At 40.1% G+C, this 25,716-nt stretch overlaps 1 protein-coding gene across 4 annotated transcripts in view; it reads left to right on the forward strand.

The window, feature by feature from the left end:
• LOC102166958 (contactin-associated protein-like 3) overlaps nucleotides 1-25,716 on the forward strand; it is a 205,491-nt gene that overhangs the window by 109,360 nt on the left and 70,415 nt on the right. For all 4 annotated transcript variants that reach the window (XM_021072824.1, XM_021072822.1, XM_021072823.1 and 1 more), the window contains exons 7-10: nucleotides 1,327-1,470; nucleotides 5,738-5,999; nucleotides 12,528-12,674; nucleotides 20,716-20,887. In XM_021072824.1, the coding sequence (XP_020928483.1) occupies nucleotides 1,327-1,470; nucleotides 5,738-5,999; nucleotides 12,528-12,674; nucleotides 20,716-20,887 (725 nt within the window). The remainder of the gene's footprint in view (nucleotides 1-1,326; nucleotides 1,471-5,737; nucleotides 6,000-12,527; nucleotides 12,675-20,715; nucleotides 20,888-25,716) is intronic.

A 25,716-nucleotide genomic window follows, 5' to 3' on the forward strand; every position in this document is an offset into this window, starting at 1 on the left:
CCTTCTAGAGAATTTCCCTTTTCTCTTAATTCAGAATTCTGATAAAATACTTCCTGTGGATGCTAGTCATACAGTGGGAGATACATGCTTGCACTATTAAGACAGCCTATCCTTTGCAGATGTTAGTCTTCACATGAGAGTAATAGTCATTAAATTTAGGAAATACGAACTTTTTTTTTTTTTTTTTTTTTTTTTTTGGCATCTGTTCCTAGACCAGAGTTTGAACTTGAGCCACAGCAATGACAACACCAGATCCTTAACCACAAGTCCCCCAGGGAACACCTGGGGAACATTTTATTTATTTATTTTTTTGTCTTTTTAGAGCTATACCCGGCAGCATATGGAAGTTCCCAGGCTAGGGGTCAAATCAGAGCTGCAGCTGCTGACCACAGGCACAGCCACAGCAACGCAGGATCCAAGCCACATCTGCAACCTACACCACAGCTCACGGCAACACCAGATCCTTAACCCACTGAGTGAGGCCAGGGATTGAACCTGTGTTCTCATGGATACTAGTCGGATTCATTACCTTCTGAGCTACGACAGAAACTCCCCTGAGGAACATTTTTAAGTGCATCTGTTTTGCAGTTTTTCTGTATTATATCATGTTTGGCTGTGAATATTACCTGGGAGATTTCTTTGTGTTTTAGGGCAATCCTAAACAGAATTAGCTCTCTAACTTAGAGAATGAATCAGCATATATTCCAACCTGATTTTTTAAGTAAGAAGAGAGCCAAATGCACACAGCTCAGAATAGTGTTTCTTGGGATTTTTAAAAGCCTAACAGTATTTGCTGCATGTTGCCTATTGTGTCTAATCTACACGGAAATGCTACATTTGCTAATTTTGCCAGCAAACCAAATCTCAGCATCCGTTTGGTCTGGGTGTCCTCAGCAGCAGAGACTAGCTGGAGATTCTGGTCTTGAATGATATTCTCAATGGCTTTATTATTCTAACCTACCACAGTCATGGTCAAAATCAGGACTCTACAGTCTGGTTTATAAAGTATAATATTGTCACAGTAGACTGGATTGTCACACAAATCAAGATTTATCGTGAACATAAAGATGCAGTATTCCCCATTAACAGAAATGACAGAGCCATATGAGTAGCAAATTGTAAGAAGAGTATTTAACCTCTTTAGATGTAATAAATAAAGCATTGGTGAATGTGCATTTAAAACCTCATTTGAAATCAACATGATCATGTAAACAAAGCCAAATAGATTTGAAACAATCATCACTATGCCTGCTAATCATATCTGTTTAGGCAGATAATCAGAAAATCATTAAACACTATTATTTATGTCATTTTTTTCTTTCTAAGATCAGCTTTGGAGGGATTCCTGGACATAGAAAATCAGTGGTGTTCCCACGTAAAAACTTTCATGGCTGCTTTGAAAATCTCTATTATAATGGAGTGGATATCATTGATTTGTCCAAGAAACACAAACCACAGATCCTCCTCATGGTAAGAAAGAGTATGTGCAAGTTTAAGAAAAAAGGGACCCGTAATTTGTTTGGTTGATTCAGCTTTAAAATATACGTCCCCTGAGGGCAGGGAAGGTAAAAATCACTTGTGTAGTTATCCCTGACCTCCCTTGGACCAAAATCTGAGGATACTCAAGTCCCTAGTATAAAATGGCATAGTATTTACATATAACCCACATCCTCCTATATGTTTTAAATCAACTCTAGATTACTTATAGTACCTAACACTATGTAAATGCTATGTAAATAGTTGCAGATACAATGCAAATGATATGTGAATAGTTGCTGGTGCAGGGCAAATTCAAGTTTTGCTTTTGGGAACTTTCAGGATTTTTTTTTTTTCCCAAGATATTTTCCTGGTTGGTGGAATACAGGGATGCAGAACTCTGCGAGATGGAGAGCCTACTGTACTTTTTAGTTCGTATTTGGTTTAATTTTTATATAGGTGTGCAAACAGATGAATAATTTCATAAAGATATTAAAGTGTTCTCATAGAAAGTTCTTTTCAACTACAAGGTCTTTTCTCTTCTTCCTTCCCTCTTTCTCCTCTCCACATGGCTTCAGTCCCTCCATTAATCTGGGATGTTGCTAAGCTGGCATTTATCCTTGCTTGTTTGCTTCCATAACAACGGAACCCCCTTTAGATAAGTAGATTCACACTCACACATGTACTTGTGAATATATATGCCTCCACATCTGGCATTGTGTACAAAAATTGAATTGTTTATATAAGCTTTTCTCCATCATGATTGTCTGACTCAGGAATAGCTTGTGGAAATTCTTTTCCATTATCAAGAATAGTTGTGTGTTACAATGTTTCTATCACTTTCCCTTACGAAGGTGTACGACTATTTATCTGGCCATTTCCTACTCAAAGCATCTGCTTTATCTCTACTTTTTTTTATTTTATTTAATTTTTTTTAATTTTTTTTTTTTTTTTTTTTTTTTTGTCTTTTTGCTATTTCTTGGGCCGCTCCCGCGGCATATGGAGGTTCCCAGGCTAGGGGTCCAATCGGAGCTGTAGCCACCGGCCTACGCCAGAGCCACAGTAACGCGGGATCCGAGCCGCGTCTGCAACCTACACCACAGCTCACGGCAACGCCGGATCTTTAACCCACTGAGCAAGGGCAGGGACCGAACCCGCAACCTCATGGTTCCTAGTCGGATTCGTTAACCACTGCGCCATGACGGGAACTCCTACTTTTTTTAAAAAATTCACTATAGGTTAACAGTCGCACATCTATTTTCAGATGCTGGGGGCTTTCATTTTGATGGGATAAAGTTCTAGAAGTAGAATGTCTTGGTCAGCAGTTTTATACAATTTTACATTTTAATGACTGTGTTGGGTTGCTTTCCAAAAAACTGTCACATGATGCTTTCCACCAGGAATCTGTGAGAGAGTCCTTCCATCACATCTCAGCCAGCCACACACATCACACATCTCTTGCTTAGACTTTTGCCAGCTTAATGCATGTAAACTAATATGTCATTGTTACTTCACGGTTCTGTGACTACTGGTGAATTCACATTCTTTTCACCTGTTTCTTATCCAGTTGGACTTGTCCATTCTTATCCTTTTCTTATTTTAATTTTTAAAATTTTTTGTCATAAGAGAGTTTTATATTTGGTAGATAACCCTTTGTCATTCACTGTCCATCTATTTTTTCAGGTTTATCAATTTTTTTTTTTTTTTTTTTTGCTTTTCAGGGCTGCACCTGTGGCATGTGGAATTTCCTAGCCTAGGGGTCAAATTGGAGCTGCAGCTGCTGGCCTGCACCACAGCCATAGCAACGCGAGTCCAAGCTAAGTCTGCGATCTATACCACAGCTCTCAGCATGCTGGATCCTTAACTCACTGAGCAAGGCCAGGGATCGAACCTGCATCCTCATGGACACTAGTCGGGTTCTTAACTCACTGAGCCACGAAGGGAACGCCTATCAATTTTATATTAAACATTACATGATATGTTGACTATATAAAAGTTTTTATATGTATGTTGTCAATATGTGTATATATTGCTTTACAGCTTTGGAATGTCTCTAAAACCTATAACCTATATATGGTCTCATGGATTTTCTGTAAGAATTTTTAGTTTTATTTGTTTATTTATAAATTATTTTTATTTTTTTGTTTTCTCTCTCTATATATGTATATGAGATTTTACTGTATGTAAGAAATACAAAGGGTATTTGTGAATTTAAATATATAAAATTGTAGCCATCCTAAGCATCAAGAATATTTATTTCCCCAAGTATTTTTGCATAGCCGATCTTAATATAATCTCCTTCAGATATTCTACAACAATGAAGCTTATTGCTATATTGATGGTGGATAGCATTTGATAAATATATTGAATTCAATTCAACATACATATCAGATGCCTCTGTCTCGTCATCCTTTCTTTCCCAAACTAAACTACTATCACCTGCACTAAAACAATACCTAAATACCTACCTGCACAAAAACCTAAAACAATGTCATAGGTGCCTGGTCATATTCTCTGACAAAATATTTATGTTTTAATTATGTCTTTGATTGTCTGAAATTTATTCCTTTTTTTTTTTTTTTTGAATTTTTAGGGCCGCACCCATGGCATATGGAGGTTCCCAGGCTAGGGATCTAATCAGAGCTACAGCTGCCGGCCACAGCCACAGCCACAGCAATACCAGATCTGAGCCGCATCTTTGACATACACCACAGCTCATGGCAACGCCGGATCCTTAACCCAGTGAGCGAGGCCAGGGATTGAACCCACAACCTCATGGTTCCTAGTGGAATTCATTTCTGCTGCACCATGACGGGAACTCCTGAAATTTATTCATCTGTCATAGGATTCATTTCTATATTCTGCTTGATAGATATCCATTTGTTCCTACACAATTTTTTTGGCCGCACACAGCAGCACGCGTATGTTCCCAAGCCACTGCAGTGACGATGCCGAATCCTTAACCTGCTGCAGCACAGGAAGACTCCATGTTCCTATGCTATTTAGTAACTAACCCCACCTTTGTCCCACATGGTTGAATCATAACTTTCATTACATACTAACTTTACATATATTGTCAGATCTGTTCCACTTCTATGTCTATCCTTGTATGTATAGCACAGTGACTTGATTACCATGACTTTATAGTATGCTTTGCTCTTTGGTAAGTTGAGTTGCATCTCTCTGTTTTTCTTTGCATGATATATTTTAGAGAGGAAGGGCAGTATTTAGGCATGTATTCTTCCATCTGCAACGTATGAAAAATTTTCAGTCCCAGGAACAATTCTTGTAGAGAGCTTAATTGGAATTACTTCAAGTCCTTCCCATCCAAACACTACGATTAAAGATAGCTTTTTCTAGAGTTCCTGTCTTGGCTCAGTGGTTGACGAATCCGACTAGGAACCATGAGGTTGCGGGTTCGGTCCCTGCACTTGGCTCAGTGGGTTAACGATCCGGCGTTGCCCTGAGCTGTGGTGTAGGTTGCAGATGCGGCTCTCAGATCTGGCATTGCTGTGGCTCTGGCATAGGCTGGCGGCTACAGCTCTGATTAGACCCCTAGCCTGGGGAACCTCCATATACCACGGGTGCGGCCCTAAAATGCAAAAAAAAAAAAAAAAAAGAAGAAAAGAAAAGAAAAGTAAAACAGCCTGCTAAGCAGGTCAGACCTTAGGGTTGGGTGACCCCCACTGTGTGACTTCGTCTATGTGAGCTTCCAAGAAGAGGCCACCCTGCTATGGCATGACCAGCCCGGCCATGTCCTTTTCTTCAGACACAAAGAAGCCCATCTTCCACCTAGAGTAAGATGCACCTGTCACCTGAGTGACACTCTCATAGTCACATTCACATAACCAAGCAAGTACAGGAAAGCTCTTGAAGGAGGTGATCTTTGGTGCTGGCCCTCACATTGGATAACAGCATCAGACACCATCGGGAAGAAAACGACTCTTGTGCTGTGGTATCCCACACCCAGCACAAGGCTTGGGAAGATGTGGCCCAGGACTCCTTTGCACATGCTAAAAAATGGAGAAGACGGACAGTTCCCAAGAGACTCTGAAATGAATTTGCCCTGCTGAACAGTGCTTTGCTTGGAAGGACCTGTTAGATAAATTCGGGTTTAAGGTTGATGGGAAAGCCTAATTTTTAAAGTCCTCCTTTGCTAGACCCTTGCCAAGAAATTTTGCAAGTCTTGGAAAATCTGTTGCCAATGAAATGGAAACATCCCTCTTGTGCCTTCCTAACACCTCTTTCACTGCCTTCACAGGGAAATGTGTCCTTCTCTTGCTCACACCCTCAAACTGTCCCCGTGACTTTCCTGAGCCCCAGGAGTTACTTGGCTCTGCCAGGCACCTCCGGCGAGGACAAAGTGTCTGTCATGTTCCAGTTTCGAACGTGGAACAGAGCAGGGCTGTTGCTGACCAGTCAGTTTCAGGACAGGTCAGGGGCTCTCATCCTTGTTCTTAATGATGGAAAACTCAAGCTGAATCTCTCCCAGCCTGGACATCCAGCGAGGGACGTCACAGCAGGTAATAAACATCCTCCCATCAGTATTTGCCATGACCGTACCTCCTTAATGTAGCCAAAGATTGGCAATCTCTAATATAAATGAACAACGGAATCTGTAAGATATTCATAATCCTACTAGAGGGAACTAGATTCCTTTTTCTTTTGAAATAACGTCAGGCCATTGGTGTGTCAATCAGTGTGACAGATGTTTACCTATAGCGCAGCATAATTATCAAAAAAGTTAAAAAAATAAATGATTATATAGACTTGTGATGGGAAAGGGAGGGAGTGGGAGGGATTGGGAGCTTGGGGTTATCAGATACAACTTAGAATAGATTTACAAGGAGATCCTGCTGAGTAGCATTGAGAACCATGTCTAGATACTCATGTTGCAACAGAGGAAAGGGTGGGGGAAAAACTGTAATTGTAATGTATACATGTAAGGATAACTTGACCTCCTTGCTGTACAGTGGGAAAACAAAATAAAATAAAATAAAAATGATTATAAACTTATGGTTACCAAGGGGGGAAAGGGGAGCGGGAGGGGAAAATTAGGAGTATAGGATTAACAGATACTACTGTTACAAAATAGATAAGCAACAAGGATTTACTGTAGAGCACTGGGAACTATACTTCACATTTTGTAATAGCCTATAAGGGAAAAGAATCTGAAAAAGAATATATATATATGTGTGTGTGTGTGTATATATACACACATACATATTTGTACACACATATATATACATATGTATATGCATGTAAAACTGAATCACTGTTGTATACCCGAAACTGACACAGCATTGTAAATCAACTAAACTTCAATGTAAAGAAAGGAAAAAAAGAAAAAGAGGAAAAAAAGATTATTTATAAGTTTATGGTTAGTAACTAGCAGTAAACTGAAATGCTAGAAGACATCAGCCTAATCCTAAGTAGTCTTGAGAAAAACAGGTTTCTTTGAACACATACTGATTTTCAAAATATTATTATTTTCCCCTCTTCTCAGGGCCAGTGCTCCCTTTGGGGGCTCTTGATTGATTGATTGATTGATAAGGCTTCTTATAACTGGGTGGATGTTCTGCTGTAGTTTTCCGAAAAGATTCTGTTTATTTCTAGACTCAACTTTTCTAGAGTCATGTTATTTTTGAACTTCAGGGATTGCTTTGCATTTGAAACCAATACAAAGTAAAACCTAGGCAGGCTCATGATGAATATAGAAGGAATGTCTTCCTGACCTGTGGTTATTAGTTTCAGACTAAAAAGCTGGGAATGAAGAAGTCCTGTTGTGGCACAGTGGGTTAAGAACCCAACTGCAGTGGCTTGTCTCTCTGTGGAGGTGCAGGCTCGATCCCCAGCCTGGTGCAGTGGGTTAAAGGATCTGTCGTTGCCACTGCTGCTTCTCAGATTCAATCCCTGCCCCAGGAACTTCCATATGCCCAGATATGGCCATAAAATTAAAAAAAAAAAAAAGCTGGTAATGGAAATTAAGTTTTCCTTTCTTTATATAAATAAAAAAATGTCAGCATCAAACGAACTGAGTTGATAGTGTCGACTCAGATTCAGTAAATTGTCTAAATTTTGGTTTGTGTAGCTTTATAATTAACATGTAATATGAACTAAAAGAGAGAGCTTTTTACTGTTGTTTCAATGTGGGTACACACTGCCCTTCCTCCCAACACACACATGTATTAATTGTTGAATTTTTGGTAAGCTGACACCAAAACATTACATAATTTTTTTATTGTTCCAATTTTTAAGATTCTACAGTGTAATGTGGTATTTTTCAGAAGCAAACCAAAGGTAAATTTCTCTTGATCCTTGCTTTAGTAGTCTTTGAAGGAGAATCTTTTATACATTTGAAATAGATGAAAAATAAGCAAGCTGTGTTTCTTTTCATTTTAAATCTTGTATCAAGTACCCAACAATTTATCCAGTTGAAACAAATTTCATTGCATGGCATCGAAAAGATACTTCTTAGCCAATTTCCAGGTTTTAGATAATTATTCCTAATAGTTGCCTCGAGATATTTCTGAAGAAGTGGAGATATGTACCAAAAGTGTATAATCTAGTGCATGTGTGTCTCTAGGGCTGGGCCAAGGGAGGGGGTCGAGGAAAGAGAGGAAAAGTGGAAGCAACGGGGGCGGGGGGCAGGGGGGAGAAAAGGAGTGTGTGTGTTCACTGATGGAGTTCCCTCATTTTTTTTGGACCTTGCTTAAGGCACGCGGAAGTTCCCAGGTCGGGGATCGAACCCACACCACAGTAATGACCTGAGCCATGGCAGTGACAATGCCAGGTCCTCAACCCACTGAGCCACCAGGGAACTCTCGACGTTCTCTTTATGAAAGAAGGGACACAGTTCCACACTTGGCTAAATTGTCTCCACTTCTACAGTCATTATCCTCCGTCATTAGAAGAAATTGAGTTAAGCAAATGAAAGGGGTGTGTAAGAGGACTTCCGTCCCGTGCAAGCTTCCAGATCCGCCCCTGCTCCTTTGATAAGGCTGCTTGTTCTCCTGAAGCCTCAGGGTCCTGATCTTTAAAACGACACTCACATGAGTTATGGGGGAGAACCCAGGGCTATAACGCTTATAAACCCTTAGCACAGCACTGTTAATCCGTTATAACTCACAACTTTTAATTACCAATATTTCATCACTAGTCTGAGAACCATGGCATCCCCCAGACTGAGGCCTTCTGAGGGGCTGGAGAGGTGTGGTAGAACCAGCATCCTCTTCATCGTAGCACGCATCAAAAATACAAAAGCTGGAGTTCTCGTCGTGGCGCAGTGGTTAACGAATCCGACTAGGAACCATGAGGTTGCAGGTTCGGTCCCTGCCCTTGCTCAGTGGGTTAACGATCGGGCGTTGCCGTGAGCTGTGGTGTAGGTTGCAGACGCGGCTCGGATTCCGCGTTGCTGTGGCTCTGGCGTAGGCCGGTGGCTACAGCTCCGATTGGACCCCTAGCCTGGGAACCTCCATATGCCGCGGGAGCAGCCCCAGAAATAGCAACAACAAAAGACAAAAGACAAAAAAAAAAAAAAAAATACAAAAGCTGCTCTCTGGTCTCCACCCATCCTTTGACAATAGGAAACAGGCTGTCCTTTCGTCAGGAGTGGGACAGGTTGAAACCACACTGAAGAAGAACGAAGGATGAGAATTATGATGCAGAGATGTAGAAAATGAATGTAAATGCTCACATCTTATTTTTAAATTAGAATGACAAATTTTACTAAGAACAGTCTTGTATTATATGGAGAATGACATCGATCACCAATTCAAGGAGATATTCTGGAGTGTTTTCTGCAAGTTCTCCCATGCAGTATTTCTGTCTGTAGATAGATAGGTAGGTAGGCAGGTAGAGAGGGGGAGGAAGGGAGAAATTCTTCACCAAATCAAACTAAATACTGTGTTTTAATGTCAGATTTTAAGTGGATGTGGTAATCATTGTGACAGATACACTATGTAACCTTTAAGAGAAACCCTAAATGATAAGGTGGGGAGGACCATTTAAAATTTTTGTTGTTATTGTTCATTCTCTTTAGCTCTAGGATTACAGCACTTCTCTAAAAACTCTACTTTAGGTTCAGTCTCATAATATGTGTTTTAAGTGTCTAAGCTAAATCCTCCATATTTTGGGTCTCAGCTTTTCTCATTATCTTTCATGAACTAGTGTTGAGTCTTTGAAAATGTTCTGGCTTCATAAATATATAAAACACAAAGCAAGAGTCTAGCATTTCTATTATCTGCACATGTGCACAGGGCGAGGAGCTGTAGTAACCTTGTGACGTTAAAACTATCCCCTCCCCGAAAGTGAGAAAGTGTTGGAAAGTATCAAAACTAATGTTTAATAGATGTGAGGAAAACAAAGTTATACTGTTTTTACAGCCGGATCTTTGACCTTCTGGGTCATGTCGGGCACACCCTCAGGTGAATCTTAAGCCCATGTCAAAGTCACTAATGAGAGATCAAGCAGAAAGGAAAAAGCTGGTGTTCCCGTTGTGGCTCAGTGGTAATGAACCTGACTAGTATGCATGAGGATGCAGGTTCGATCCCTGGCCTCTCTCAGTGGGTTAAGGATCCAGTGTTGCTGTGAGCTGTGGTGTAGGTTGCTGACGCAACTTGAATCCAGTGTTACTGTGGCTGTGGTGCAGGCCAGCAGCTGCAGCTCTGATTTGACCCCTGTCCTGGGAACCTCCATATGCTGCAGATGCAGCCCTAAAAAGACAAAAAGGAAGAAGGAAGGAAGGAAGGAAGGAAGGAAGGAGGGAAAGAAAGAAAGGAAAAACCTGGTTTGACAAGCATTTGAGGGACATGGATTTATATGGTCAATTGGACAATAAATACCAAAATATAATATTAAATTAGATAGGACTGGTTAACTTTCTACCAGAAATATGACCATATTTGCTTTGGGGCCAACATTTTCACTGGGCTCTAACGTAACTTCTAATTCCCACAGATTGACTTTGAATCTTACAGAACTGTAAACAGTCTGTATGTTTATCATTTGTAACATACATTACTTAAACATTTCAGGACATTCCTGAAGATGATTAGAGTATAGTAACACAGGCTCACTGGCATGCTCAGGCATGGCATCCCAAAAATCCAGTTGTCAACTCGTTTTTCAATGAGCACAAGTATTTCTTTATGACCCCCTTCCTTGTTAACCAAGATAGTTTCTAAAGATTCCAATTATTCCCCACCTCCCTTAATTGAAACATGCATCTCAGGGGGCTGCTATGAGAATTGCCATGACCTCCTGTGGAGGGGACATGTCCTTTATCTTTGGCCAAATGATACATTGTACCAGTGAAATGAAAGCAGAAGGCACATGTGCCACATCTGAGTAGAAGCTTCAACTTTCTGCCAAGGGCTGTTTTCTCTCAGCTGCGAAACAGAATTGGGGCCATGTATTCATCTTGGTCCTGCTTGAGTAGATGCCTGGAGCACAGAGGACGCTGACCCAGTGGGCCTAGGGCCATAGCAAGAAACAAAGCCTGGCTGTTTACTCATTGAAACGTAGCAGTTATTTGTGTCCATGAAATAACCTGGTAGAAGCTAGCTAACACAGATTTGGTGAGTGGACTGGGACACTTACTGCTTATTGGTTTATCTGCATGACATAGCATTGGGTTTTCATCCAGTAGGAGACCCCACTGGTAAGTCTGGGAGATGCTAGTGTCATGCGCAGTTGGTAGCTGGTCAATAATTCAACCAGTTGACCATTCTCAACCCCATTACTTGAAGAAAAAAATACAGATATTTCACCTCATAGATCAAGAGACCGTGACTACTTTTGAAGGCACCGTTAAGAGTTTTTAAAAATAATAATGTAATGTAACAATAGCTTGGATATACTGTATCCACTTTGGAAAAAACAGAAAATGTAAAAGGGATATAAAATGAATAAAACAACTCCTTTATGAAAAAATTAAGGTTAGTATTTAGTAACATTTTCTGCCACTCTTTTGCCTGTTTATACAATGCTTGTGTATGTACCCCCACACATATACACACTTTAATGCAGTACTTTTCTAACTTTACATTTTGTTTTTTTAATTTTCATGTCTTATTATGACTTCAGTTAGTATTTTTAAAGACTGCCAATATATATTTTTTCTTTTTTTCCCTTGTAGCTGGTTTACAGTGTTGTGTCAATTTTCTACTGTACAGCAAGGTGACCCAGTCACATATACACATATATATTTTTTCTAAATAGTCTACCAAGATTATTATAGATAATGACAATACACAAAAGTAAGAAAATGTTTTTATGTTTATATCTTAGATTTTTGGAAAATACCTCTACCTTTCAACATCTCAAACTCTTAACGAACCACATGAGAATGAATATGCCCAAGGCCATGTTATTGGAAATATTGTATCATTTCATGATTATTGAGGGTCACTCGTAGGCATCTTATTCTATTAAGGCCTTAGGCCTGGAATAACCAATGCTGCATTTCCCAAGGCAGAATGTTTGGGCAATGCACCCTTGTTTCTTCTTTATCCCTTTCATTCTGTTTTCTTTCTTGCTCTTCTCTTCTTTTCTATCTGCACTTTACTAAGTTGAGTGATGAGAAAGTGAAATACACTCCTGGCAAAGTGCTTAGAGGCCGTAATATTCCCAAATGAATGTAACAGCTTTTGTTAGAATCTAAACAAATACCAGACAGGCCAGTCCATTGACTGTGATGGATCAGATGCAAGACCTCTGCAACCAGAAAATTTACAAAACAGTCCCCTCTTCTGTTGCCATGGGTGGCACCTTCCTCTCCTTAAGCATGTCCAGCTTACTGCATGACCTACCTACCTGCTTAGAGGCCCCCAGCCAAGCCCACCTCTATCCTACGCCTCTCTTTGTCTCTCTGTGGTGCATTCTCCATTGTTCAGCCAGCTGAAAGACCTGGGTGGATTTCAGATATGTTCTTGATGGTCTGTGACAGGTGGTCCTAGATATGCATCATATTGGTTTCAAGTATTTGCCCTGTTTAGAGGCATCCGTAGGGCTTATAGAAATCTCTTTTAACCCATTTTGTTTACTTCCAGGTGCCAGGTTAAATGATGGGCAGTGGCATTCTGTGTCCTTAACTGCAAAAGGGAGTCATCTAAGTGTGATGGTGGATGGTGAGGCAGCCTCCATGGCTCACTCCCTACGTGGGCCGATCGAGTCAGGCGACACCTATTATTTGGGGGGTAAGTGAAAGGAACTGGGCTATATTGGCAGTCAAACCATCTTTATCTTTCCAGCTCCTGCCTTTTAACCCATGTTGTTAAATGAAAAAGAGTGATTTTTCTCTTTCAGTTATAGTCATTGGGAATGTTGTATGAACCAAGGTAATACATCATGGTCTAAAATGCAAGTCTACCAAGTGGCCTTCTTTAAAATTACATGCAGTAGGATGGATTTTAAATTTAGCACTTGTTTTCAACTATGGCTGCATGTTACAGCACCTGGAAAGCTTCAAAATGCTGATGCCTGGCTTCATTCCCCAGAAATTCTGATTTAACTGGTCCCAAGGCCTGGACAAAAGGTTTCTCAAATGCTTTTTGAATGATTCTATGTGCAGACAACATTAGGGGTCATTACTCTGTATTTCTTACCTTTAATGCCATACTAGAGGGAATTTTCCTAAAGCCAAATGACCCTTATAACCTTTCCTTCAGATTTTATGTGCCAGTTTTATTGCTGCATGTGGATATTCCTCTGTCAACTTCTCTTCTGCCTGGAGCCTGATTCCTCAAAGTGTGGTCCATGGACCAGTAGCCTCAGCATCACCTGGATGCCTCTTGGAAATGCAGATGCACCACCCCAGACGAGGACACCTAACCCAGAATTTGTATTTCACCAAGACCCCCAGGTGGTCTGCCGCACTTTGAAATTTAAGAACTATTTTATTCCTACTGCCTATGCAGAAGGGCATCATTATAGACAACAGAGGAAGAGATTAATAGCTATTAATATTTCACTCATTGCTTAGTGATAGTTTTTTTTATTATAGTTGACTTACAGGGTTGTGTCAATATCTGCTATACAGAAAAGTGGCCCAGTCATATATATATATATATACACATTCTGTTTCTCATATTATCTTCCATCCTGTGCTACCCCAAGAGATAGGTCCTACTGTACAGCACAGGGAACTATATCCAATCTCTTAGCGATAGATTTTTAATAAAGGCAGCATTAGACCTTCTCCCCAGGACTGTAGTAAATGGATGTTTGCCTGCTTAGCAGATCTTGATTGAGTTCATCCAGGCTCTTTTTCCATCCAGGCTCCTTTCCACTGGGGAGGGGGAACTTCTCAGAGTAATAATCTCCATCCCTGGGGCATTCAAGTGAAAAATCCTGATCCATTGGAAGCTTAGAGCTGTCAATAGTAAGACTTTTTTTTTCTAATTGTGGCTCGAAGCCCTCTCTGATATTATTGCTGTTTTGCATTTTATACTTATTTCTTTCTCAAATACCTTTGGAATCATGGTGGAGATAGCTTGATAGCCCAACAAGAAAGTAAAAAATTCTCCCTTAAAAATCGACCATAAGCACACAAACCATGAATCAAGTTGTTTAATCTTTCACATCCCCAAAGCAACCTTTACTGTGAAAGGTAGAATAGTGCCAGCAGCATTAAAAGATCAGATTGTTTGCTTTCCTTTGCTTGCTAAATGTGACACATTTCTGACCCAGATACTTTCTTAAACCTTTACACTTATGATGGATTTTATAGTCTGGAGAGGAACAAACTCCTTCAAAACTAAATAAAGAATTTATCCAAGAGCTGTAATTTAAAAGGTAAAAGATTTTGAAGCGCTAAAAGAAATAGAAAGAACAATCTGTGTAGTGTTTAATGACACGAAATAAAATACTTGTAATGTTATGTATTAAAAAGCAAAAAAAAATGCTTTTCAAATCACAGAATCATCTTTCTGATTTGAACATTTTACATGCTCAGAATGTGGATGCACAGCTACAGGAGAGGAGGTACTTTCCATAAACATTTACATGCCGATATGATTATGAGTCAGTTGTTCCTATGAAATAGATCATATCTACTCATTTTAAAAAGACTGCTAATGTTTCTTAAAAGAATATATGTCAGTGCATCCTCTCCTTTTCAAAAATAACCACTACAGTACTTTCGAAGCATCTCTTATTCCTCCAGACTCTCATTCCCTCAGTTAAGTATTACCCTGCTACCCTGATTTTTTTTTTCTTTTTTTAATGGCTGCAACTGCACCCTACACTGCAGCATCGGCAGTTCTGTTCCCCACACCTCTGCAGCAACCCGAGCCGCTGCAGTCGGATTCTTAACCCCCTGCACCACCGCAGAAACTCCAGTATTATCCTGCTTTTTATAAACCAGTCTTTGTGCTGCTTTTCTTTATAATCAATCATCTATGGAGGTGACTTTAAACAATAAATTGTCTTGTGTTGGCTTACTTTTAATTTTATAGATAGGACAATACTGCATGCATTCTTCTGTGACATGCTTTTTTTTTTTCGTCCTACATTAGTTTTTGAGATCCAGCCATTTGGATAGGAATAGCTAAAGTTAATTAATTTTCATGGCTATATGGTTTTTGATGCCTATTATATCATGTTTTACTCAACAGTTTCATCATTCCATTTTATGTCGATAGACATTTGGATAGTTCCCATCTTTTTGTTATTATAAAAAGTACTATAAATATTCTTGTGCAGCTGCTAAGAATCATCTTGCCAGTGATTTTTAAATGTTCCTTATGCACAAACTATCAGACTTTTCTAATCTATAAGTCAATCTTGTGAAACAGTAGAACTGTGGTTTGAGTGACATGTTCCAATGATTAAGTTGAATGAATGCTCAAGAACTCACAGTAGTCACATTGGCTGCATAGATAGATCCAGCCTCTGCTCCACTAATATCTATGAAAGGACCCTAGAGATCAGAGGCAATGTGTTGAAAAAGGCATAATAGGCCTTTCTTATGTATTTTCATAAAATTGCATTGATGTGCAAGAAAATTGTCCTGTTAATGTAGTTCCCCATAAGAAACAGTGTCCCTAAGATGAGTGGAATTGCAAAGTTTAAACATCCCATGAGAGAGTGTAATGACTACATTTTTCACTACAGCTTTCCTATTTTTCTAATGCAATTATGTGGTGGCACTGAGTGGCAAAAATAGAGCTTGCAGTCACAGCACATTATTTCTACTAATGTATAAATTTAGAGTGACCCCTCTATGTGTAGCTATAAATATCCAGTTGATTCCTACAGAACAGTTTCAGCCACTGACTCAAACTGACTTAGTCATCTGTACATCTTATACCAACATAACAGCATCTTTTTTTTTTTCCCTAGAGAAAGAGCATATACTCTTTTACAAAGGCAAGTAAAGCCTTTGCCAGACTAAAACAGACAAACAAAAACAGAACACAGTAAGTTAGTGATGGTAAATAAAAAGGTGGATTATTTATACTGAAAGAAAACCAGGAGAGGCAGATCTAAGACATGGACATGGACATTCAATGGACATGAAGTTCTGGTTCTCAATAAATTTACTATAGTCACAAGTTGGCTGGTATTTTTGTTTTGTTCTTTGTTGTAGCTGTTCTTTTTTGTTTGTTTGTCTTTTTAGGGCCACACTGGCAGCATATGGAAGTTCCCAGGCTAGGGGTCGAATCAGACCTGTAGCCGTTGTAGCCACCGGCCTACACCAGAGCCACAACAATGTGGGATCCAAGCCATGACTGTGACCTGCACCACAGCCCACAGCAATGCTGGATCCTTAACCCACTGAGTAAAGGTAGGGATCGAACCTGCAACCTCATGGTTACTAGTCGGATTCATTTCCACTCACCACAGTGGGAACTCCCTATATTCACAAGTGTATGCGCAGGTAGAGAAACTCTTGTTCAGGGCCCTTTTGTCTCCATAATCCGGTGGACTTTCCATCTCTGTTCTGGGTAAAGTAGGATAGGTCAGCTACAGTTCAAGTAGAAGCTCCACCTTGAAAACCCTATATCTAGGCAATTTATTCAATCCAAAGCGTAGCTCATGTCAGTGTTTATTTTTCTTTTTTTTTTTTTTTTGAGGGGGGCCCACATGGGTGGCATGTGGACGTTCCCAGGCTAGGGGTTGAATCTGAGCTGTAGCCTCTGGCCTACACACAGCCACAGCAACGTCACATCTGAGCCACAGCTGTGACCTACACCAGAGCTCACAGCAATGCCAGATCCTTAACCCACCGAGTGAGGCCAGGGATTGAACCCGTGTCCTCATGGATACTAGTCAAATTTTCTGCTGTGCCGCAATGGGAAATCCTGGTTATTTATCTTCTTGACTGGTGTCTCTCTGTACCAGAATATGAATGATGTTGACATGGAAATGAACTTTATCCAAACCATGCTCTGTAGCAATATTTGGACTAGTAAAGTAAGGGATTCTGGGTCATCTAGGAGAAAGCCAATTAAAGATATTTGATATTTTTGAAGGAAAACAAATACCCCATGTACTGAGAGCTCCTTAACTAGTTTTCTTTCCCATTGCTGTTCTTCCTGATGGACATTCAGCTGCAAGTTTTCAATTACCATGATATGGTCAACCGAATTTGTTGTGATGCTTTACCGTGAAAGCAGACTGGCATGTCTTGCTAGTACAGTTAGAGTGACCATATAGTTCATTGTCCAAACCAGAACACTTTGGCAAATGAAGGAGATGATCTCAATGAATATTACAGGACAGGAGGCCTAAGCCAGGGCTCTCTGGCCACCTGGAAATCTCTTATTTTGTTTTGGCCTGGAAGTCTCAGAGCCTGGTTTTCTTACCATGAGAGGAGCCCACCTATAAAATAGCAGTATTTCTTCTCTTTTTTTCTTTTTTTTTTTATTTTATTTTATGGCCGAAACTGTGGCATACAGAAGTTCCTGGGCAGGGATTGAATGAATCTGAGCTGCAGCTGTGCAGTACACTGCAGCTACGTCAATGTGGGATCCTTTAATCCACTACGCTCAGCCAGGGATTGAACCCATGCTTCTGCAGTGACCCAAGCTGCTGCAGTTGGACTCTTAACCCACAGTCCCACACCAAGACCTCCAGGACCTCCAATAGTAGCATTTCTTAAACATCTCATCAGAACTTTGTGATCTAGGTGTTCCTTCTTCCTTTTCTATCTTTTCTTAGTCTGCGCTTTTTTTGTAAATTGGTCTTCCAAGAGCAGTTTCATTATAGTGTATTGTGCACAGATTTTTAGTGCCTGATATTAAGGGTAGTGGAAAGGTAAGCTCTTGATAAATTCCCTTTTATGGAAGGTTTGTACTATTCAATATCACACTCGTGCTGCAGAGCTGGGGAATACTAAATTATGTTCAGGATCCCCTGAGTGTTTTACTGTGAAACATTGGCAGGCCAGGGAGCCTATGACAAGTCTAATGTCTTGTCTGAGGACCCATCTGGTGCACTGACATAAGTGACAGTTTATCTGTCACCCTCAGAGGTACTTCTGAGTCCCTCAATGATGATGGATCTCTTCCATTAATTTAGCATAAGTATTCACTGTCTACTTCACTCTCCGCCTCGAGTCAGGTTGCTGATGAATGGCCCTCTGCCATTTTACCACCAGGGCTTCAGACCATCCCCATGGATAAAGGGGTGTCTCCTAGCCTGAGCTTGTCAGGGGCTGTGGTACCCTTGCTTCCTGACCTCTCAAAACTGGAGAAGGGAGCACTCAGGGGTTCGACCTTGCCTTCTTTAAAGATCCACAATCAGAAAGTTTTCCTTGTGACCACTGGATGTGGTTTTTTTTTTTTGTGCTAACAGATATAGTTAGATACTACATTTTATTTTGGACGAATTTGAGGCTTGTGATCTGAAGAGAAAGAAGAAAACAGAAAAGGAATAATAGTGATTCCATAAAACTATTTCTTGACTTAAAATTTCCTCTGTTTTATCCTGCCATTCTTAGTTACTAAGTTACTGTAAATAGAAGTCACCAATAAGGTGTAAAGATACACCAAGTTTCTTCCAAATATATCCAACCCTTCAGAAATTCTTGTACGAATTAACATTTGTGCATTTTCCCATAAGACAGGACGATGGTTAAGGAAAGCTGTAAAGTTTAACAGTTCTTTATGATATAACATTAAATTTGAAATGTCAAAGTCTCTTTGAGGTTTATTTATGAGATTTCATTGTGCCTTTCATGGTTTCAACCTGATGCAGGGCTTGACTTGTTTTGAATTCTCTCTGTCAGACATACAAAGCATTAAAGCCACAGTCACTGAAAGAAAAGATAAACTAAATGTATTTTATGAAAATCCTTAGGAAGAAAGCTAGCATCCATTAGGCAGGAACAAGAAGAGGCTCTATCTTCTTCAGTTCTTGCTCTTTGAAAGTATACCAGCGATTTCCAGATAAAAGTACGAGAGATGAATGAGAAACGCATAAGCACAATGAGAGAAATCTTGAGTTGATAACATTACTTACTCCATTTGATTAAAAAAAATAAGAATCTTATAAAATCACCTCACACCTCAGGCTGTCAATATTAACACAAGAATTCCTGAATATTTAAATGATTGGAAAATACAACACAAAAAAGATGAATAATTATGACCCTGTATCTAAAAAGTTAAAGCAGTTATGGAAATGATATGAATGAAACACAATTTCATAAGGCAAAGCATAAATAAAATAGGTACCTTTCATGTGAAACATAACATTTACTTGACAGTTTTTTTTGAATTGAAACAATGTTAATTATTAAAAGTGCTGTGCTGCTTTGATATTGGCAGATGAAAATAAAGCATTCGATTTAGTAAATGCTTGGAGCTGGTGTTCTGTGTCGGGCTGTAGGTTGGGTTCCCTAGGAGGCTGCCTCTGCATGGGAGATTTGCATGTGGGTGTTCGGGTGGGGGTAACACTTGTAAACAACACCTGGAGAGTTGAAAGAGCAACTGGGGGAGGCAGAGGAACAAATACAGTTGCAACAGAAGCCTCTGGAAGCAGGGTTGCCCTTCAGGGAGGTCCCAGTTGAGAAAATGGATCTTAGCCACTGTATGGCCATTGCATCCTTGGGCACTTTTGTTGCTGGGGAGAGCTTCAGTCTTGAACAGGAAGGAAGAATGGGGTCTGTGCTTCCTACTACAGATTTCCCCAAGTTGTTGCCTTTTTCAGAAGCATTTCACAATAACTGCATCCTCTCTCCTTAACTTTCGCCTTCCTCTTCTACATTGCTAATCTTGCATTATGCAAATCTAAGAACCTGTGATTCCTTAAGGGACAACTCAGGAGAGGGTGGGACGGCACTGAACCCCCCCCCATCCCGTTTGCTTTGATTTTGATTTCAAAGCCATGTCCTTGCTCAGAATCATTATAAGAACACTGTCATCTTGGAAAGCCCAGGAGGATAAGCTAAAACTACTAAATAGGAATGGTAGCTTGTGATTTATGACAAACCAATTAATGACTGGAGCAGAGTTTGTAAAATTTAATTCATTGTGGAAAATAACCAAAGCCCATTTCTTTTTTAAATAGAATACTCGGGTTGCTAATTTTTCTCCATTCTTGGCAATGCCATATCATATTTGCTAATCTGTGAGTGCTAATGTTGAAAGATATTTGACAAAGTGCCTATTTTTTTTTAATTAGAAAAGCGAATATAAATTGGTATTAGATTTCATAGTCCAGGTATTATCAAATTTGTTTTAAAATGGGCCTGGGCATGCATATACACATGCACATAAAGAACAGGTAGTTACCCTAATTTTGATAAAGGTAGGATATTCAAGCTAGTTCTCAATTTAAAATTATTTTTCCAACACTTTAAATTTAGCCAGTGCTATTCTGCCTGTAACTTTTTTTCTGATCCTACTATCACATGCTCTTATTCATCTAATTTAACATTATGCTAAATGGAGTGATTTCTTGAGTATGCTTTCAAAAAGGAAATCAAACTTTGCTTAAATTAAATGTTCAATAACTGTTGGATTTCACATCTTCCCTTCCTCTCATCTCTCCATAAGCCTGGCTTTCGTTATTGCTTTTACAGTTAAGCAATACTAACAAATTTTGCTCTTGTCAGCTCTCCACTACCCCATCCATGGGTAATATGACCTTCTCAAATGGTATAGAAGTCTAATCCTTTGGTGTCTGCAAATAAGGGAAAGCAGCAATTTTTGCATATGAGAAATACCATGCCATATTTTTGTCATAGCTGTTTTTTTTTTCTCTCCTGTGTGCGTTTCCATGTTCATTCAGGCTGTCCTGACAACAGCTCTGGTCCTGGTTGTGCAAATCCCCTGGGTGGATTTCAAGGCTGCTTGAGGCTCATCTCCATTGGTGACAAAGCGGTGGATCCCATCTCAGTACAGCAGGGGGCGCTGGGGAGTTTCCGTGACCTCCAGATAGACACCTGTGGCCTCACAGACAGGTAGGGTGATCTCATGTCAGCATGCCTGTTATCAGTTTTTTTGACAGTTGATTAAAAACAAATAAGCAGCTGGAAAAGAGCATCTTCTTGCCCCTTCTCCATTCCTGACATCCATTCCATAAGGAAAATTTATATCTACATTGACAACAAAAATGACAAACTTCAAACAATTGCTCTTTCATTTGATATCTTCTTAACAGACACACTGTCATGAATTTTCCTTGTGTGGGCCTCCAAGCTACTCGATTCGTACAGAATACTATTGATGCTGCTATAATTTTTGATGAGTATAAATCCTTTAAAAAGTTGTAAGATTGCACAAAATAGATTAGAATATTCTAAAGACATCATCGAGGACCCAGAAATCAGAATCTTGTGTGGTCAGCTGCATTCACCCCACACTCCCTCTTTTACAGGAAAAATGAAAAATAACTCTTCCTTTGAAAAAGGTTGAGGCTCTGGGGATTTCTAGTGATGTAAACACAATGAATAGTGGATTTATCCAAAGAAGTTATACAGAACCATTTTGCACTGTTGGTGGGAATGTAAATTGGTGAAACCATTATGGAAAATAGTATGGAGGGTCCTCAGAAAAACTAAATATAGAACTACCGTATGACCGAGCAATCCCACTCCTGGGTTTATATCCAGACAAAACTTTCACTCAAAAAGATACACGCACTCCTATGTTCTCAGCAGCTCTGTTTGCAATAGCTAAGACAAGGAAACAACCTAAATGTCCATTGACAGATGAATGGATTAAGAAGATGTGGTACACATACACAATGGAATACTACTCAGCCATAAAAAAGAACAAGATAATGCCATTTGCAGCAACATGGCTGGAACTAGAGATTCTCATACTAAGTGAAATAAGCGAGAAAGAGAAAGACAAATACCATATGATATCCCTCATGTGTGGAATCTAAAATACGACACAAACAAACCTTTCTATAGAATAGAAACAGTCTCACAGACATGGACAGTAGGCTTGTGGTTGCCAAGGGGCAGGGGGGAGAGGGAAGGGAGTAGGTTGGACTGGGAGTTGGAGGTTAATAGATGCAAACTTTTACATTTAGAATAGATAAGCAATGAAGTCCTGCTGTACAACATAGGGAACTTTGTCCAATCACTTGTGATGGAACATGATGAAAGTTAATATGAGAAAGAGAGTATGTATAGATGTATGACTGGGTCACTTTGCTGTACAGCAGAAATTGACAGGACATTTTAAAATCAACTGTAATACATTTTTTTAAGTGGCACTGCAAAAAAAAAAAAAAATAGAGTGGAGAGAATTGAGTTAACACATACTGAGCAATAGCACCAGTTCACTGAGGAAGATAAGAAAGACAAAGCTTTAAAAACAATAGCATATTAAAATTGCTAAGCATTGCAACTTTGCTCCAGTTATCTTCATCATGCTATCTGACTTTTAAGTAATGTTGGCTAAAAGAGATGGCTTAACCATCATATATTCAAGTCATTTTTTTTTTCCTATGCCTGGTATAGCTGACTTCTCTGTGGTATGTGTGCATTCTGTTTGTGTTGAATAAATTTCCACACCCCAGACATCTTCACACATCCATACATGGAGCACCTTTCCCAAGTTCATACTGCGCAGAATACTTTGTGGAGTAAATCTGTTCCAAATTTACCATTAATCGAAATTCCATGCCATGTCCAATTAACTCACAGTTGCAGTGCAGCTTACCAATGCATTAGAAGATCAGCATTCCCACTATGTAAAATATTGACCTGCAAGAACTTGGTTTCTTTAATGCAAATGTCCATGTCCATATGTTCACATTCTGTTCATTTGTAAAGGGGAAAAAAAAAAGGTTCAAAGAATTTAGAGATTACTGTCACTCCTAATTTTCAGATTTTGAAATATTCTTTTGGCATGGAATCTAAAACATCATCTGTAAGTTACACCTGCAGCCACCTCTGGAATCCTGAGTCTTGGTATTGAGAGAAGGTTAAGATGTGCTTTTGCATTGAGAACTATGTCTAGATACTCATGTTGCAACAGAAGAAAGAGTGGGGGAAAAACTGTAATTGCAATGTATACATGTAAGGATAACCTGACCCCCTTGCTATACAGTGGGAAAAGAAAAAAAAAAAAAAGAAAAAAGAAAAAAAAAAAAAGATGTGCTTTTGGAGGCAGAGTGCACCCCTCATGCGTGGAGTGGCTGTTAGTGAGGTGGGAAGGTTGGAGGTCACAGCTCTCTGCCAGTAGCCTGGTTGTCACTTCAGTCATGAAGCTCACAGAAAGTTGTTTTAGTGCCTGGAGAATTCCTCCACAATGTATGTCATAATCACAATACTTATCTTACATAAACATTGCTCCTTTGTGCATAAAGCTTTTTCTAGCCAAAAAAAAAGAAAAGATGTATATGCGTGTATGTCTACAAAATAGAAACAGAAAATTTTTCCACATCACATTTTAAGATTTTCAGGAGTTCCTGTCATGATGCAGCAGAAACAAATCGGACTGGTATCCATGAGGATGCAGGTCCTATCCCTGGCCTCGCTCAGTGGGTTAAGGATCCAGCATTGCCATGAGCTGTGGTGTAGGTCGCAGATGTGGCTTGGATCTGGTCGTTGCTGTGGCTGTGGCATAGGCTGGCAGCTGTAGCTCCAGTTCGACCCCTAACCTGGGGACCTTCATATGCCACATCTGTGACTCTAAAAAGACAGAAAAAAAAAAAAGAAGACTTTCAGATATACATATGCACCAATCTATGGGGACGTCTATGGGGTTCTTTTCTATAAAACTGCGGTTCATGGCAACTCTGTAAGTAGAGATGGAAATAGCTGTTGGCACTTTGGATGGCCTATATAAGTCACTAATTGTAATTTTGTATGGTTCAACATCTAAAGACATGTCCTTACTCTCCAATATTCTTAATACTAAAAATGCTTATTTTTCATCAGCCCTTTAGTCCATATCTACCAATGGTGTGTCCAATGCACCATGAAATAGATTCGCTTAAAAATGCGGCAAAGCAGACAGCCACGCCTGGGCTCTCTTCGGGCACTGTGCACTGTGCCTGGCCACTTGCCCAGCCCACCACTCTGCCTGCCCAGAGCAAGTCCCAGTGAGCTCAGGTGAAGCTGAGATTTATTATTAAAATGCAGCTCGTTTTATAACTTATATCCATCAGGCACAGGAATTAATAATTCATGATACTGCAAATGCTGAAAAGATTTTTGAAATCCGAGGAGTACTTAGGAAACCTTCCTGAGCCACAGGAGGAGTCATGTGTGTGGCAGTCTGTCTCCCCGTGGCTCTGATGATACTTCACAGGGAAGGCGGCCCAGTCCTTTGGCACAAGGCTAGGGCGAGGGGACAGCAAAGAGGAATCATGATTACATTTGGATTTTGGACATCAGGATTTCAGGTTGTATAACTCAGGTTACATAGCCCTTTTCAAATTCCTTTTAGGCTCACATGAATGCCGTCTGGAGCACGCCAAGCTGTGGGCTCTACTAACGGGGTCACTTTTCCCACTTCCACTGCCTTTGCCCCGACATTAATCTTCTAGATGCTAAATAAACCATTGTGCATCATATATCTTTTTAAAAGATATATAGAGATATATACGTGTACAAAATAGATATATGTAGATATATATGTATGTAAAGATATATATATGCAGAAAATAACACATTTAGAAGAAAATTAATTATCACAGAATTCTTGTTTATGAAAACGTCCCAAAACATTTTTAGGTAACCTGTGATATTCTTGATCACGGAACAATTTTCATCTCATTAAATAGTATGGCATCTGTTCAAGTGTGGTTTTAGAGAGTTCCAATGTTTCAAAAAGAAAGACCAGAAGCTGCTTTGTTTAAATGAAGGGTAAAGGGGCCCTTCCTGGGGTCAGGCTACCCTTTCAGCCCCACGGGGTTCTATGCAACACAATTTGAAATACCACCATTCCTGATCCTCTGTGACTTTGCTGTAGACTAGGGCTCCACAGACTCAGAGTCACAAGCCACCAGCCCATCGCTTGCTTTACAAATAACATTTTATTGGGACAGGGCCATTCCCACTGATTTGCGTATGTTCAGTAGTTGTGACAGAGTTATGTCCCGCAGAGTCTAAAATATTATTTTGCTCTTTACAGAAAGTTTGTTCATTCCTGCTATAGCCTAGTAAACAGAGCCAAATGGAAGTTGTGGGGGTTGTGGGATCTTGTGGGAGGGCCACCTAATTTGTGTTGTGACAAGGTGAGAGAAGAAGAGATACCTAAACTGGGCTGAGAGGTGGGTTAGTCATCAAGGGAGAGAGGCTGGGGGTCTAAGGAAAGATCAGCTAATGCCCAAGCCAAAGGGCAGCAATGAATCAGCCCGTCAGACAGGATGGCTGGTGTAGAAATTCTGAGTTTGAGGAGAAGGCGCAGGAGTGGCAAGAGGTGGAATGCCTACCTGGGTGGGGCTCTACACTGCAGAGACATGGCAGCCAACTAGAAGTGTGGGCATTGATTTAAGGTTCTCTGGGGAATCGCTGAAGAGCTGGAGGCGAGGAAGTCACTTGTGTGTTTAAGCAAGACGCTGATCACAAGTGGCAGATGATTTGGGTGTGGGTGGCAGAGAGATAGGGTGATCAGAAGCCGGCAGGCCAGGAAAAGGGCTACTTACCTCATGAGAAATGATGATGGCCTGAACTAGGAAATAGAAACATGTGGATGATTTGTAAGTTAGTAGAATCACAAGGAGACTTGCTGTCTGGCTGTGGTGTAATGGAGAAGGAGGCAGCAGGATAATCCCCAGGTCCTGGCTTGGACATCTAGGTACAGGTTGTATCACTCAATGGAACAG

This window comes from Sus scrofa, chromosome 14 (genome assembly GCF_000003025.6).
Source record: "Sus scrofa isolate TJ Tabasco breed Duroc chromosome 14, Sscrofa11.1, whole genome shotgun sequence".
Taxonomy (NCBI): domain Eukaryota; kingdom Metazoa; phylum Chordata; class Mammalia; order Artiodactyla; family Suidae; genus Sus; species Sus scrofa.